Below are 18085 nucleotides of genomic sequence, written 5' to 3'. Positions count from 1 at the left end.
TTTGAATTGGCAGAAATTAATTAAAAATCTTTACACCAACCTCCCCCTTAAAGGAACTGGTTTCAACTGGTCTGATTAACCCCTCCCCATTTGTGTCAGAAATAATAATAATAATGATAATAAAAATAATAATAATAATATATTTTATTTGTTGGGCGCCTTTCAAGGGACTCAAGGTCGCCTTACAGTAAAAAACCAAAAACACACAGCTTTACACAATAGTAAAAGAGTATAAAAATGGAAAAACCATACAAGAACAGTTAAAATTGCAACAAAGCAGATAAATACAGCATAAAATAATGAATTGCAAATCAGGATGGATAAGGTAGTTGGAATAAATGACTTTTAAGATTAGAAATAAAATCAGGGAGTGAGTCCATGTTTCGTAGGTTAGAAGGGAGAGAGTTCCAGAGCTGGGGGGCGGAACGGCTAAAAGCCCTGCTACCCATGGTGACAAGGCGGGCACGGGGGACGTCCAGGTGGAGGGGCGAGGAAGATCTAAGGGGTGGCTACTTGAAGGAGGTCCAAAAGTTAAGGTGGGGCGAGGTTGTGAAGAGCTTTGAAGGTCAGGAGGAGTATTTTGTAGATGATCCGAAGTGTCACCGGCAGCCAGTGGAGCTGCTGAAGAACCGGTGAGATGTGATGGGAGGAGGGAGTCGGAGAAATAAGGAAGTAGAAATGGAAATAGAAATAGAACTGGCTCCAAGACGGCCAAAATCCCACAGACTTCTATAAAGAAAATCTGAGAGATTTGGGTTTTTAATACATGAAAGTAGTGAGAACTATCCAAGTTTTGTTGCGACATAATTCAAAGTAATATTAAATTCTCAATTGAAAATTCAATTTTCTATTTAATCATGCAATTTGAAAATGCATTATTCTATTGACAATTCAATATACAATTCAATATTAAAATTTACAATCCAAATTCAAAATGCATATTGAATTGTAAATTGTAAAATTCATTTTGCGGCCGTGGTTCAGCGGCAGGGCGGTCGTCTCCTGATCGGAAGATTGCGGGTTTGATTCCCGCCTTGCCCGAAGGGCAAAACACTGAACCCCGAATTGTTCTGGTGTGAGGTTGGCACTAGTGTTTGTAGCGGAGCCACCACCAGTGTGTGAATGTGTGTGTGAATGGGTGAATGGGTCTGTGACTGTGAAGTGCTTTGGGCCCTGGAAGGAGGGTAGAAAACGCTCTACAAGAATGCGCCATTTACCATTGTCATTTGAATTATGACATACGACAACTTAAAATGCAGTTGACTTTGTTTATAACTCAATATTCTAATTTAAAATTGCCATATTGAATTGTAAATTTAATATTAAATTCTAAATTGCAAATTTTCCGATTAAAAGCCTGAAATGCATTTTGAATTTTCAACTGAAAAATGCATTTTTAACTGCATGATCAAATTACAAATTGAATTGTCATCTGGGAATTGAATAGTACTTTGAATTATGGCTCACAAAACTTTTTCACAAGGCAACTTTTGGACAAGATTGGGTAACTCCAAAGCGTAGAGAATATATTTTCTATTTAGCTAAGTTTAATTCCACCGTTAAATGAAGTTTATTTATTACTATATATGACTTTTATTTGGCATTTTTGCTTGTAATACAGAAAAAAAATGATTATGAACAGTGGGTGCATATTTAATGTTTTTTTATGTATTTAAAAGTGATCATAATTATTCAGTAAAGTATTGGAAAATTTTTTGGGAACGATAGCGGTTAAAAAGCATAAATAAAGCTCCTCGGATTAAATGCAGCTTTTTGTTAATTCATTTTTGCAAATCAAATTATGTATGTGATTTTTTTTTTTGTTTTGTTGTTATGGTGACATCAGATCTTCATAAAATAATAATCCTGTCAAAAATTCCCAAAACCTATAAATCCGTGTGTATATAAGTCATGCATGTAATACCGAGTTCTCAGCAATGGTAAAACAGTGATAGTAGTTGCCTCTTCCTCCCATAAGTGTCTAATCATTTTAATTGAGAAGCAAAACATGTATAGTGTTATGACAAAACCTGCTTTAGTTTTGAAAAGCCTACACCAAGTGCACTCAAACGCAAAAAGTCTGTTATTTACAGAAATTTACGAAAAAGGGTGCGCTGTGTCACAGGTGTGGATGCAGGTATGTGATGGCTGCTGAATCCTCCAACTTTTTTAAAGCTTGAGCTTCCCGACCGACGTTATGTGAAGAGTACTGCAAAGATATAGAAGAAGGTTTGATTCTGGAGCCAATCAAAGGTGGAATGTGCAAAGTTTGACTTGATTCCCACACACCTTCATAGCTTTCATCGTGTGGGATCCGTAGTAATGTATGGGTTGCTGCTGGTCACTCTTTGGGGGATAACCGAATCCAGCTATGTGGACCACATCACAGTAATTGAGAGCCACAAACACAGCCAGGAACCCTGTGGTGGGTTGAAAGGAGTTCTGCAGGAAACAGCAGAGGACAGCAGGTTTGAGTGCGTTTGATGTGTCTTTTAGATGTAAAGACTATTTTTTAATACTATACTGTTTGAAAAAAATACATTAAAAATGGTTAGCATAGATGTATATATTGTGGGAGGGGAAATAAAAATTAAATTTCATTAAATATTGATAAATAAATGTCCAAGCAATTGTTACTTTCACAAAAAACACAATATGTCTACTACACGGCAAAAAGATTTTTAAAAAAAACTACGACAAAGGAGTTTCAGTTCAAGTCAATGCAGTTCAAGTCAATGCAGTTCAAGTCAATGCAGTTCAATAAATAAATCAAATTTTGCCACAATTGCCAACTCTTAATTAGTCTTTCTATATTTTAAAAAGTAACTTTTTTAGTGAAATACTCAACTTGAAAACTTTTTAGCGAGTCACAATTTGTCTAAACACAAACTGTTCCTAAAATACAATTTTAAATATATATATATAAAAAAACATGAAAAAAATGTGTCCTTTGTTTTTTTTAGTTTGTTTTAGGCTTTTTTAACATTAAGGACAAATACATTGATTACAATCTCTTCCTGAAAGATGTCTCTTTTAACGTCAAAAATATTGACAGCTTTTGCGATTTCCATCAACCTTTGATGACGATTGCAATTAAACATAAAAAAATATGTTTTATTTTGAACTTATGCGCTAAGCTTTACATTGTTTACAGCTGTTATAAACAACGAGTGACTTCAGACCCAAAACGCAGGATACCATCGAGGCATTTTTGATGGACCAGAGGGACAAGAGAAGAGACAGAGGACTGTCAGAGATGGAGGATAACGCCGGGTGGAGTAAGGAGTAAGCTTTACTTCTAGTTCACTCCAGACGATAGCGGTATTTATTGTGAAAAATTGGTTACATTTTGAAAATTGATCAGATTTTCTTTCTTGTCTTGGCGTAACTTCCTGCCAGGATTGAAGCGGATCAATCTCGAAAAAAACAGAGAAGATGATTAAACAATAGCTGCACGCCACAAGTCAGCCGTGAAGGCCTGCCGCGCCTTTTGTCAGGTGTCAACCAGGGGTAAGAAGTATGAGGAAGGATCAGGGCCAGCCCTTGGCATAGGCGACCTAGGCGGCTGCCTAGGGTGCAATCTGCTGGAGAGGGCACCAAATTGCAACGATTTTTTTTCTGGCAGTTTGACACACTAATCATTTCGTGTAAAAGGTTAAAAAAAATGAAAAAAAACTCGAAAGTTTGACATCAATAATTTTGCCTGGTGCTGCACCCCTCCTTGCCTGACACAGCCGTTGTCAAAGCTAGGTAGGAGGGGGGGGGGGCTGTGCAGTGTTTAAAATTTTAAGGATGAAAAATCAGCTAAATAAGCCCTTAGGGTGACCTTTAAGGTAAAAATTGACTCAAAGCAGATCTTTGTCTGTTTTATTTACATACAATTGCTTGGAAATTCACCCACAACTCGTTTCGGTTGAAAAATACTCTTGCTGGTCGGAAAACTGGTGATCTAGTTTTTTTTTTTTCACCCCTCTTCCCCTTAACAACAGAAATCTTTGAACCTTTAACACTGGAGATGCCTGTCAAAAGATCTACCATGCATGGTGCAGTGGTTAGTATGGTTGGTTTCCATGAAGGTTGGGGAGTTCGCATCCCGTCAATTCTAGGCATCAACTGTTTTTTTTGTTTTTTTTATCCGGGCAGTATGTGTGTGTGCGTGTGGGTGGGGACAAAAAACATGTTTCGCCTATGGCGCCATGCAGCCCAGGGCGAGTCCTGGGGGTATAATTACAAGATGACAAGTTGAAGAAGGTTCATTATCATGTCGGGTGTGGATGTTAGTCAGAAAGGTGGGGCCTTTTCACAACACACTTAAACAGGTATGTTGCAAAGATACCTGTTGGCTCCAAAACTTTCACACACAAACCATGCATACATGATACAACTACAGTTCACACGTAGATACGTACGCATACAAATACGACAATGTCAAGCATAACATTCCACCATGCATACTGTTTGTGAAAAGGTAATAATAATAGAATGGATTTTTCACTAGCAACAGCAAAGATCTTTGACTAAATTCAGTTAATTCAAATAGACTTCATGGGCACAATTTTTTGATAAAATGCTGGTTTTTTAACAAAAAATTGGACTACAATGTGTTCTTCTGCTTCTAAATCTACAAATTTGCTTCCAACTTTAACAGTAACTGTTCATATTTCAACAGGCAAGTCTAGGGAAACTGTTTTATTTAAAGGGGCCATCACAAAAAAAAATCTACTTTTTGATGTTTTAAGTGTATTATAGTGTTCATTCCTCTCTATAAACATCCCCAAAGTGGTATTTTGATCCATTCATGCATTTAAGAGTAATCTTCTAAAAACCTGCGCTCTCTGCAGCAGCCCCTCCCATACCCACGAAAACGAGCGGGTGGAATCGTGCTGAGGCAAGCACGATGCGAACCGCCCCTCAGGAAAAATCTGTGCTGCAAGCTCCACCTCCAGACTACAATGAACACACGCCCACTTTCTCTGCGGAGCTGTGGTACCGAGATAGTTATCCCCGGCCAGAATGAGTATCCTGTCAGGGGGTAACTACCTTGACACCACAACTGAATCAGGAACTGCTCTCTGATCCATCTTTTGAGGTGGTCTCGGTTCGTTTCCAATCGGACCGAACTTCAGTTCACTCTGAGATTCCTCAGTCTGAACATGAAACGAACCGAGGGCAGAACAACTGAACGGCTCGAGGAGGCTCATTAATGGTCGATGAGAATGCACAAGGATGACGTCGTGAAATGGGCGGGACTGACAAGAAGCGTAAGGCGGTGCCTCAGAGATCGAGTTGTTTTCCTTCTGTGTATTAAAACAGTCCACAAAAATGACTCATATTTCATAAATAATTAGTTTTTCAGTGTTCTAAAGGTAATATATGATCACATGTATGGATATAGTTTACTCTGGAAGGCTTAACAAAATAATAGTTTGGCCCCTTTAACAAATAAAATCACAGACAACATTTCGGAGAAGATTTGGGTCATGTCCAATCTAAAATTAAATGAATGGAAAAAGAATAAAGAGGAGGAAAAAGAAAGAAGAAATAAAAATTAACTGTGACAAACCATAAAAGAGTACAAAATAAACAATTTTTTTCAAAGAAAAAAAAATTTAAATTGGATTCTCATGATTGTTTAATAAAAAATGAAGGAATTCCTCACCTGTTTTATTTTTGGTGGAAAGGGGATATGGAGCAGTTTTTTCGCAGTCTGATGCATGAAATATGGGTCCAACACTCTCACTTTACTTCTGTGTCCCAGCCAGATCAGAGGAGGGGGTTTCCAAAAGCCTCTACTGTCCTTGAAGGACAGCAGAGATGAGAAAATATTATGTTTTGAAAGGAAGAGAACAATAAATAAATAATGTTGTAAGTAATTATACAAACAGATTTTTTTCTACCAGAAACTGCAACTGACAGACTGATTAAAACACCCCAGGTAGCATTAAATGTGCAAATTACCAAAAAAACTTTGTAACCATTAACCAGATTTTTCAAAAACAGTACAACTCAGAAGCACCAAAGGTATTTGTTCCTTTGCATTACTTTTGAGAGACAAAGTGATACAAGTTGTGCAAACGGATATCCCTCACCCTCTTCTCATCATAGAGCATCTCTTTAAGCCAGCGAAGATCGTGTGGTTTAAAAGGCACCATGACCATCAGTGTGTCCTCCTCATTGTGCACCCTGGGGTTGGAGGAGGCCGACTCGGGGTAGAATATCCTCATGGTGGTCTTGTTTCCCACGTCCTCCTCGTAGCCCCTAACTGGAGCATCATTTAACCTGGAACAAAGAGGCTACCAAATGACAACAAGAACTTTTCAATTTTTAACCAGTAGTATAAGTTATTATTTTTTTGCATAGCTTGGCCAAGGACTTGTGTATGACTTCTTTTTTTTTTTTTGTAAATAGGCTCATATATTCATTAATTTCCCACTGACAACACTTTAGGGAACTGCGGTGTGATCAGTAGATGGAATCCAAAACCAAAATAAAGTAGAATTTGGTCGTTCTTCTCCTAAACTTTATGATATTTTTCTTATTTGTATCGAGAAGTTATTCTTGTTTTATTTTTTTCCCTTCCTCTAACTAATACGGGACAGAAATGAATTAAAATGGGTTATAGAGAGAACTGCACTGTACTGAAAAAAAAAACCTAGTTGGCTCTGTAAAATTCAAAATTCAAATTGATTTTATTTATAAAACACTTTTCATATAAACAAATACATCTCAAAGTGTCAAAGTTACATATACAAAGAAACAACACAATATAAACAATATAAAAAAGAAAAATAATCCCTTATATCCATATCTATATATGTATATACTGTACATACATAAACTCATACACACATATATGTATATATATATATATATACACACACACAAGTGCACATACAGACATATATTAGAAAAGATAAAATATGAGTAAATAAAAATAGAAAGACAGAGAACCCTGAAGACACTGTCAGCCCTAACTTCCCGTCAACTGGTCATATACTTCCTGACCCAAGGAGCCAGAGCTCCACAACCGCCAGCCTCCCACCAACCAAGGAAAAGCCCAGGCGAGGGAACATTGGGGACAAGTGGGGCCATGTCCCCTCTGAAAGCAGACGACCCAGCCAAGAGTGAGAAGACACTAGTTTAAAAGCAAAGATTAAGTTAAAGAAACAAGCAAATAAATAAATTAATTAAAATAATGAAGTTAGTAAAAATGATAATATAACAAATAGTAATAATTAATAAAAACAGATAAGAAAATATGCCATATATAAATAAAAAAGAGGTTATTTTATGAGTGACACATTCACATCTAAGGACAGTTTAGGAAAAATATTCAACCTTCAAACACACGGTTTAGAACTGTTGGAGGAAGCCTGGGAGCCCGGAGAAAACCCAAACAGGGCTGTCTTGCTCAGAGACCAAAACACTACCCACTACACCATACAGCAGCTTTAATTAAAAGTTTTCCAGAAAACCATTTGATGAAAACCAACAAGCAATTAGATTATTCTCAAAGACTTAATTACTGGTATCAAGATATAACATTTTTATCAGAACATATCTGGTTTTTAGTGCACTTTTTTACCAAACAATAAATGCATTGTGTTGTATTGAGTAAACTAAAGTAATAACTAAAGTCTGAATTCAGTCACACACAGGCATGCTTACCTAATGACTACATCATATGTGTTAATGAGCCTTCCCAAGGAGGAGTTTTTGATGGAGAAGCCATTTCCCACCACTACACACGTTCTGCAATCAAGGCTGTGAGGAGAAAAAGGAATCTGTTAGCGTATAAACATTTCTTGGTGGTAAATCTTTAAAATTCTAAATAAATCAGCTACAAGAACAGTACACAATGTTGTTTTTAAAGATGTTTTATATAAAGAAAACTTGTATTTAAATCATCTTTTCAGAAAAATCTTTTTTATCTTATATTTAGATAAGGAACAGCTACCAAGTGCTCCAACTATAAAATGATAAACTTACTTTTCAATATGGGCTGGCATGTCATAATTTGCTGTTGCAGCAAGAACTTTGAGTAGCAACAATTCTGAAAATATAAGAGATAAAACAAACCAGAGTAATAAACTAGTTATACTTATAGTAGGCTGAGTGTTTCATTTAATAGGAGATTAAATCTAAGTATTCTATAGGTCCATAAACGCAGTTTGATCTGATCACGTGAAACTAGAAATGCCATATAAAGTCAGAAATATAAAAAATAAAAAAGAGCATACCACTTCCTTTCATGCCATACGGTAAAGGCAGTCGGGATACATCCTTCCTCCAGAAAAAATCCTCCAGTTTCACAAAAAGCTTTGTTCTCTTGGTAATTCTGGAAAAAACAGAGCCACAAAACAACAGAAGGAAATGTTTTTTTGTCAACGGACACATTTCATCAATGAAGCTCAAGTCAGCTGATAAAAACAACTGAGCAGCACTCTTCCTCTTTGTAACTGTTAGTTTTAATGAAGCTGAAGCCTTTTCTTCAGGTTTTTTGATCCGATTGATTTTATCTTTGAGTGTGTTTGCATTGCTCATCTCGTTTTCAGTCCATTTATTATGCAAAACAGTTGCAGAAAAGCAGCGACTCACGTAAGTTTCAGGCTCCTCCACTTCTTATGTGTTAACCAGGCGTTGCACTGTGACTTGCTGATGTGTAGATTTTTGCTGGTGTGGGACTGGCTGTAAAAACCACCATAAATGATACAAATTGGTTATAAGAGCTTTAAAATAAAAAACAACTTGAGGTACTATTAGTGTGCAAAATTACCTTTCCAAAGATACGAAGAAAGCACAGAATGTTAGAAAGGTGAGGATGAAAATTAGACTACTTTGGAGGAGTGTTTGGAACTGACCTGATGACAAAGACAAACATTTTGAGTTAAATAATAATAATTTTAGTTTAGCAATAAAATCATATTCCTCTTTTGAGCTGCTAATACTTTTACTACAAAGCAGCTCTAGCAGTTGTTGAAAAGTTGGACAAACATTAACATTGAAAGTCAACTATTAACCTTTGTCGGATCTACAAAATCCAAAATTGTTATATACAATCACACAGGTCAGTGAAACACGTGCATCCTTAGATCGTTGGAATTAATATAAAACATTTAATCAAAATAAACCACAAATGCAAATCAAAACAAAATACTTTCTGTGAAAGTCTATCTGCTCTGTCTAAACAACAGGAGCTCATTCTGAACGAGAGATGATAAGGTCAGATAGACAAGGATCTCTGCTGTACCTGAAGTTTCTTTTGACGCCTCCACAGACATGCAGTTAAAACAAATCAGTTTTGTTCAGGAAAATGTAAAATCTTTGGATGAGTCTGCCAACAAGTCTACCTTTCTGTTTTTAAAAATAGGTTAATCCTCTTCTTTTTAATGAGCACAATTGGTGACTGTTAATATGTTTAGTCTATCATAGCAGTGTATTTCATATTGTATTTATTTCCATTTCATATTAAAATGCTATTACAATTTTAGCACAGACAGGCTTAAAGTGAATTAACAAATTACTTTATTGGTTTTCAGCTACAAATGTCCAATTTTGCTATTTCAACAGGCACTTAATATGTAGATGTGTGCAAATACCTGAGTATTTAAGCTCCAGTTAATTATCTAGAAAAAAATATTATTATTAGATTTCAACTCATAGCTAAAAGGCCCTGGTTCAAATCCCAGCTGGGACCTTTTTGAATAGAATTTACATTTTCTTGAGTTCACCATAATTTGCAAATAGCGTGGGAGAGTCAGTACACCAAGTCTGAAGGGATGTTTAACTGACCCCCACCCAGAAATTCTCAACCTCCATTCCAATTACAATGACTTAGTTAAGTACTGCATTGAAGTTCGGGAAATTGTTAATGAACCTTTGAGAGTGATCCAAACCATGACTATCATAGAAGCCAATCAACCGGTATACTCTCCAGCATGAAGATGCTTGGCTGTAGTATTAGGTTCTCCATGCTTTTGTTGGTGCAGTTCCATTCACATGTTGTTCTTCTTTCAAGAGATTTCAGATCCCCGATGGATCGCCCACGCTCCCACTCTTGGCCGTGGACCACGCCTTCTGCTTCGTCTTGACTATGGACTTCATCACCACTTGTCCCTCAGCTCCATCTGAATGAACTCTATTTAAATACTTGTAGAAGCTAATTTTTCTTTCATTGTTCTGGTATCGCCTGTCCGTCCTGTTGGGAGTCGTCATATATTTATTCTTTTACCCCTTCCTTCGTTAATTTTCACACTGACCTGCACGAGATCTGTCAATATGAGTTTGTGCCATGACTGTAAATGATTCAAAGTTGTTTGTCTGCGTCATTAATGGTTTGTGCTAAGCAGAAGTGGGAGGGGCGATAGCTCGCAACACCTGCAGCTGCATAGGGAGGGCGCGCGTGCACGAGGGAGAAACAGATCCAGGAATAACTTGTTTCACTTTAAATTAAAAAAAAGGAATCAAGTCAAAAGTTGAAGGGTAATAGAAGTCATGTTATCATTATTCTTTTTACATTTTATCTAAAGTTAATAAATAAAAGCATCTATTTATAATCAACATTCATAAATAAAAACACATTATTATTGTTAGTAATTCATTTTGTGAACCTGAAGAGGCACTTGGAAGCTGAAAGACATGATTCTTTTTTGTGAAATGAAGCCAGTTCTTTAAGCAGAGCTGAAATCACCATCTCTAGCCCCGCCCCTTGTTTTTTAGAATTACTCTTTGTATTTGAGGAGAAGAAAGAAACTGCCCGAGGCTTAAACAGTTATTTAGTTTCAGATTCAATATATGTATTTCGTTGTAACAGGTTTTTTTTTTACATCTCTCTTTGAGCAGTGGCATTGTCGCAATGCTATAATTTTTGTGTCATTTTTTCACTCTGCCGTCTGATTCTAATGAAGTCGGGTTGTGTTATGCCAGGTTCATAGTTTTTTCATAATTTGTACATGACCGGAAAAAATGTAAAGTAATGAGTAGTGAATTACAATTTAAAATAAGTAATAAGGAAAGTAATTTCATTACAAATTTCATCCAGTAACTTAAGTAAAGTAATCAATTACTTTTTTAGACTAACTTCCCCAATACTGCAAATAGCTCGTTGAGCATTCAATTTATATATACAGTGTTCTCCCACATATTTATTTATTTGGGACTTGGAATGGGCTGCACGGTGGCGCAGTGGTTAGCGCTCTTGCCTCACAGCGAGAAGGCCCCGGTTCAAATCCCGGCTGGGACCTTTCTGTGTGGAGTTTGCATGTTCTCCCCGTGCATGCGTGGGTTTTCACCGGGGACTCCGGCTTCCTCCCACCATCCAAAAACATGCTTCATAGGTTAATTGGTGACTCTAAATTGCCCCTAGGTGTGAATGTGAGAGTGAATGGGTGTGTGGTTGACGCCCTGCGACAGACTGGCGACCTGTCCAGGGTGAACCCCACCTTCGCCCTTCAGTAGCCGGGATAGGCTCCGGCACCCCCGTGACCCCGAAAGGGAAGAAGCGGTCAAGAAAATGGATGGGTGGCTGGGACTTCGAATTTTTTTTTCAGTCACCTGACTCTTTAGTTCGTCAGAAAAACTCAGATAACTCAAGTCGCTTGAATTAAATTTTTGCATCCTAAGGAGATGCTGCGCTGCTAAGGTGTATATAAGCACAGCGAAGCACCTTCCGAAGTGGGCAGGGGAGGAAGAGTGCGGGGGGAGAGAGGGTGTCCCCACTCCCCTTCTGTAGGAGGAGTGTCCCCTCCTCTCTCTTTGCCCCTGCATGGAGAAAGGGCATCAGCTGACTTAGAAGCCGACAAAAAAAAACCTGATACGCTGAAGAAGATAATCGCAGAGGGGGTAGCAGTTTTAGGTGGCTGCGCGGGGCGGCAATTCAAAGGGGCGCCAGCTCAGAAAAAAAAAAAATAGCCACTATGGTTTTGTATTATCTGTTATATTACAGTGCAGAGATGGGGGTTTCTCTGTATTCGTAAATTCGGCATATTCGCGGATTGTTCATTATTGTGCTGGCTTTTGCGTCATGCATAGACAGCCTGTGCTCCAGTCCAGGGGAGACTGGCTGCTCTGCACAACCGTGTTGCACATACACATGTGCTGCGTTGAGGATGCTTGAGAAGGGAGGAATCTGTACATTGCTGTTTTCAAATAAGTGTCCTTTGTCTTTTAAGAGTGAACGAACTGCCAAAACTGGAGGAGCAACACCTCAAGACCAGTTTCGGCAGGAAACGCTCAGACAGACTCAAGATGAAGATGGCTTGAAAGAGGTCAGAGAGCTAATTCATGCACACATTAATAATAGAAACACAGGTTATCTCCTGTGTACAATACTGCTATTTCAAATCCCACTCCAGCGTGACCACACCCAATTAACCTGGTGTGATGCCAGAACAGGTCTTTTGTGCTCTCCCTCTGTTCCCCTTCATGAGGCCACCAAATTTCAGGAACGCGAATAACCTGCCTGTGAGGATAATTAAGCCACTTGGATGAATGGTGAAATGTTTGAAGAAGAGAAGACAAAAGGTTAGATGTCATGACTCATCTTTACACAGATGAAGCAAATTCTCGTGGGTTCTCTATGACCACGGGCCAAAAGGATTGTGCAATGAGGGACCCGAAAAGACAAACATGCAGAGGTAATTTGGACATATATAAAATTTGACTCACCCATTGCATTGACGACATATAACCAATGTTTAATTAATTAGAATTCTAAAGGAACAAATTCAGTAAACCATACATTTTTGTCAGAACTTTAACAATTAAATACTCACTGAGGGAAAAAAAAGATAAATCATGACAAAAAAGCTAAATAAATACATATTAACGTGACATAAGTCACATTTTATATTGTCATATTGGAGAACAATATTGCCTTAAATCACATCTTCTTAGTTCTAGTCTTGTTCAAGCTTTTTGCATGGAAAAGACTCACTATAACTGTAAACATTATAGATGAAGCAAACACCTTTTTTTTAGTTTTCTACCTGTGAGGCAAAATGCAGAAAGAAATTTAATTAAGATAATCAGAAATACTAAATCAAATGACATAATTAACCCTTTAACACCTGAGGTGTTGCCAATTACGCATAAATCTAAAATTTTTAGCATGATTCCGAAGGATCCGCTTTCCTTCGTGGAAATATTGTGTTAACGATAGAAAAGTTACCGTAAATCAAAGAACAAACACTGGAGCTCCAGTGTTACAGGATTAAAGACTGAATTAGTGTATATTATAGTAGACTGCTATATATTTATAAATACAGTAAATATGAACTCCTTTAACTGTAATATAATGTAATATAGATATATGTTTACTAGCTTCTAGTATGTCTTCCATTACATTTGTTAACTTCATAATATTAAATAATAATAATAATGAAGAGATGGTTCTTGGTTGACATTCTCAAGTTGCTTTTTGTTTTCCAAATGAGTACATCTACTCTATGTGAACAAATATTTCACATAACGTTTCCTGCATACTAAGTATGTTTCTGTTTTAGAATTTGACAGGAGGTGTTCCTCACATCAACATTGCTGCTGGTGGTTTCGAGGAATATTCGTTTTTTGTTTATCTTGCTGTGACAGCTGTGTCTGACTGAAAAACTGGAATATACCTAATCCAACCACATTTTCAAAATAATGGTTCTCATAATTTATAGAGCTTTCAAGTTACATGCTTCAGTTTGTTTAAATAGCTGGACATTAAAATGGTTGGAACTGACCTAAAGACAAACAGTTTGAGCTAAAATAAAAAGGATTTATATTAACATGAAATGTTAATATTAACATTAATTTGAAATGTATTTAAAATACAATAAATTTTAAAAGAATAAAAAAAAATCTGAACAACTTTTTTAGTAAATACATTTTTTTAAATTAAAACACATTTTTTATTTGTGCTAACTGAAATATCTTTGGTTTCTCTAAATTGTGTTAATTAAATCAAATAATCCAGACAACATATAGGAGAATAAAATAAAGGATCTTACGTGACATTGTGATCGAAGTCATTGTCTCTTTCTGTTTGCGCCTTAAAAGTCCACAAAACACAAACCCATTCTGAGGAGGTGGTGTGTTCTGACAGACAAGTATCTGACTGACTTCAAGTCCTCAAGCCCTCAATCCATTAGACACACCCACAGCAAGACAGGTAACCTTTACAGACATGAGTGCATGCTTGTAGGGTAAAACAAATCAGTTAAACGAAAATCAAGGTATAAGTTTTAAAGATTTAACAGTTTGGTAAAACCTCTGACTTATTGTTGCAAAACTCCATCTTTGCAGATGTTTGCATATATTTACAAAGCCTGCTTTGTTGTCTATTGTTTGTTGATCTGGGGTTCTCTTTTTTAAATTCATATATTTAATGATTGTTTGGATATTGAATCTGTGCATTTGACATTATAGAGAGTTTGCACTCTTATAAAAATTTGCCATGAAAACAATGTGAATAATATTGAGTTGAGTGAAAAGTGTAAAGAATAATGCCTCTTTTACAACCATGGCAGGATTTAGGTAACTATAAGACTAACTACTTTTTTCTGTTATATTTCCTACAGGTACTTAATTCATTTAGAGATAGATTTGAACCAACACTTTCAGATTTAACATCCCTATAAACATCTAGAAAAATATTTTTCTTTACTCTCAAAAGCATTTTTGTGCTACTTTGTTATGACAATAACAGGTACACAAACAAATAAAATGAAAAAATAAATAAATAAAATTCTCCATAGCTATATATAATTAAGCAGTGAAATGCACTAGGTCATTACTATATCAAAACTGGTGACTATTTCAATAAAAACCTCAAAGAAAAACAAACACAACAGTTACCTAATATAGAAAATGCTTTCATACTTTAAAGAAAGTGCACTACACATGTTAAGTGGTCTAATGGGATACGATCCATTATTATTTTGAGCTGTCCAGACATTGTTGGTGGCTTACATAGACTGTATATAAGAATAATAATTATTTTTACAGTCTATGGTGGCTTTTCAGAAATCCAGTTAAGCAGAATATTCTTTTCTGGCACAAAAAGTTAGTATACTGAATAACTTTCTGTGAGTTGTAGTCTTAATTTGTGTATTAGGCAGAGCAAGGACATTTGCCGCAATTCATGGGCTCTCAACATCCAATACTTTTGTACTTCAGGGCAGGACCAGTTTAATTCAAGAAATACTTTAAATCATGAAGAAATTTGAATTCATATTTATGTGTTTAAATATGTGCTTTGTTTTTCTGTGAAGGTGAGTCTTACGGCCCTGGGCCGTGTGGGTGTGTTCCTGGTGCCTGCAATTTTGCTCCTCCTCCTGCAGAGGTGCTTGAAAATCACACAATGGAAATAAAAGATTTACCTTATGAGACACTTCATGGCAAGCTCCCCCTGTGGTCTTTCTATTCTGTACAGCCTTCTCCTGACATACGTGCATTCCTCAGTTTGGTTCTGTTGGTTTGCTCCATGCATTAACATTCACTAATACTCATGCAACACCACATCTTTTTGTTATTTGTTATTCATTACACTTACTGTATTTAAAGAGTCTTTGCATGCTTTCGCTTCTCTTTGTTACGTAAGAGTCAACCGTGCCAAATGTGGGGCTTGTCTATATTTGTTTTTTTGTGTGGCTGATTTTGTGGTTTTTGCATTGTTTTGGTGGGTGGTTTTGCGTCCGCAGTGGCTTTTATTTGTGTTGGTTTTGTGCCTTTCTCTTTTTTGGTGACGTCTTGTTGCTTGCTTTGCTTTTGTGCGTTTGGTTGAAGCGCTAGGTGTTGGGAGGGATTTGGCTTTTTTGTGTTGTGTGTGCCAGGAGCAGGCACCAGGAGAGGGGACTACCACTGTCATTCTGCACATGATTTTTGGCAGAGATTTCTGGAAGGTGTGGTAGGGGGCTCACTGTTTAGTGTGGAGGTATAGCGAGCAGAGCTCCCCTTCCCCTAAGGTTGGCTTAAGAGGACTTCTGTGGTTTTAGGGAGTGTCTAGTTTGTCTGATCGTTTTTCCAGGCCATTGGCTTCAGTTAATACATATAGGTACATCTCCCCAAGATGGGGGTTGAGTTTACCAGTTTTGGTTTAGACAGTTAGCGGGACACATCCGCCTCTTGTGTGTCCCTGTTGCTGGTGGTTTCAGTGGACGACGCAGTTGAGGATTTTACAGAGTTGCCTTTGGAGTATTGCTTGGAGATGTGTAGAAAGAAAAAAAACAGCTGTTGTGTTATCATGTTGGTGTTGGTGATTCTAGAAAGAGCAAGAAGGAGGTTATGGTCAATTTAAAGGGGCCATACCATGAAATTCTTAAGTCTTTCAGAGGTGCCGCCCATTTCATGACGTCAACCAGATGAACAGTTCTCCCAATTTGTCGCTCGCTTTTTCCTCCAGGAAATAGTCTGGTCCCTTTCTCCTGCCGTCTTGTCAAATATCCCCCGTCTGCTTGCGCCATTCTCGGATACGTTTAGGATCCATCCCAACATGTCGTGCAGATTCAAGAGACTAAGACTCCCTGCAATAAAAACCTAACACCACAGGTCTTTCCTTCTTGTGTCAATTAAACTACATAACTCTTCCTTATAAAACAACTTCTCATATACATATATCTTGAGCACAACAAATTATCACTAATTGCATTCTAAATAGCTTTCTTCCACTATTCTGCATTCCTACTTTCATTGGGTCGTGACAATTTTGTGCCAGGAGCTCTGCTGTAAATGTATTTTTCCCCTGGGATAGATAAAGTATTCGGATTCCTCGCCAGCCCATATGCTCCAATGCCGCCGCACAAAGTTTGAACACTAAAGAATGAGCTGATTACCACTAGCTCGACCTGCTACCTTTGTGGAGAATGTGTTAGTGTTAGCCTGGGGGCGGAGCTGACTCTCTCTGAAAGGGACTGTCTCATGTTGTTCTGTCAGATCGTGAGGACCCGCACGTTTTTGTGGGTATGGGAGGAGCTCCCGTTGAGAGCGCAGTTTTTAAAGGATTACTCAGAAATGCGTGAACAGATCAAAATACCGCTTTGGGATTGTTTATAGTGAGGAATGAACAGTATAATACGCTCAAAAGTAGGGCTGTAATGAATATCCGGGTGTTCGAATACCCACAATCTGCTCCCAAAAATGTGAGTATGAATATTTGTGATGTCCAAGATAACTGACCTTTATAAATATAGTAGAGTGTAGTAAAATATTATCTGGGGATGATGTATTTTTGCAGATTAATGCAGGATTTTAAGCTTACGAACTAAAACAAAGCCGAAAGACCGGCGGTACCGTCACAAGAAGTAAACACATCTTTGTGTAGGGGAAGCCTCTGGTTTTCAAAATAAGACTAGCAAGAGCTTTTTTCCATTCAGAAACTGAGACTGATGTTCCACTCACTGACATAACTTCTTAAAAAAATTAATTTGCTTTAAAACCGGAGCTTTAGCTCCAGTGTTTACTTTCTTTTGGTTATGGTAACTCTTCAACAGATGACACAATTAACGAAACTCCAGCTTATTCTGAAGCGGAAAATAAAGAATATAGAGAAGGGGCCAATCACACATAGGTTTCCGTTTCATTTATTTTTTTTACACAAACTTGGGCAGGAGTTGTTTCAAGCCCGCAGGAATGCCTCCATATTATGTGTTTATGCCAGAGGCTTACAAGCAATGTTTATGAAGCTGTAACCGTGGTGATCAGATGCCTTTGAGGCTTACGCAAGAGGTCGTGAGGCCCTTTGATTCTTTGTGTCTTTCAGCTAGCCTGAAAACATTTGAGGATCTGAGGGAACGTGTGGTGAGGTTCATGGCTGGACAGGCATTGACATCATCAGTCAGTTTACAAACATGAAACCTACAGAGTAGCTACTTCATCATTTAATTGACAACAGTTACAGGTGCGTTCCTGGTGCCTGCCCTCTTCCTCCTCCTCCTGCACAGGTGCTTGGAAATCACACAATGGAAATAAAAGATCTGCTTTATGAAGCACTTTATGGGAAGCTCTCCCTGTGGTCTTTCTGTTGTGTCTGGATTGCTGCTGCAGCTTTGTGCTGAGTCATCAGCCTTCTACTGCCATTCATGCACTCCTCAGTTTGGTTCTGTTG

The 18085-nt window shown here is 37.6% G+C and overlaps 1 protein-coding gene across 1 annotated transcript; it reads right to left on the bottom strand.

The window, feature by feature from the left end:
- Positions 1–918: 918 nt before the first annotated feature.
- LOC112149613 (CMP-N-acetylneuraminate-beta-galactosamide-alpha-2,3-sialyltransferase 4) lies at positions 919–14309 on the bottom strand. The gene is made up of 10 exons (XM_024277420.2): positions 13992–14309; positions 8777–8861; positions 8599–8688; positions 8241–8338; positions 7990–8053; positions 7669–7764; positions 6090–6279; positions 5660–5797; positions 2290–2442; positions 919–2209 (listed from the first exon to the last, which is right to left on the bottom strand). The coding sequence occupies exons 1-10, from the start codon at positions 14011–14013 to the stop codon at positions 2120–2122; spliced, it is 1026 nt and encodes a 341-aa protein (XP_024133188.1). The 5' UTR covers positions 14014–14309; the 3' UTR covers positions 919–2119.
- Between the last annotated feature and the right edge of the window lie 3776 nt (positions 14310–18085).

Source organism: Oryzias melastigma, linkage group LG13, assembly GCF_002922805.2.
Source record: "Oryzias melastigma strain HK-1 linkage group LG13, ASM292280v2, whole genome shotgun sequence".
Taxonomy (NCBI): domain Eukaryota; kingdom Metazoa; phylum Chordata; class Actinopteri; order Beloniformes; family Adrianichthyidae; genus Oryzias; species Oryzias melastigma.
This window is presented reverse-complemented; position numbering and strand designations above follow the sequence as displayed.

Coding starts and splice junctions, on each gene's coding strand:
- LOC112149613 (XM_024277420.2), bottom strand. CDS start 14,013: ATGACTTCGATCACAATGTCAC. Junction 8,339..8,598: donor TGGAGGAGCCTGAAACTTAC/GTGAGTCGCTGC, acceptor TGTTTTTTCCAG/AATTACCAAGAGAACAAAGC. Junction 2,210..2,289: donor ACACGATGAAAGCTATGAAG/GTGTGTGGGAAT, acceptor ATATCTTTGCAG/TACTCTTCACATAACGTCGG.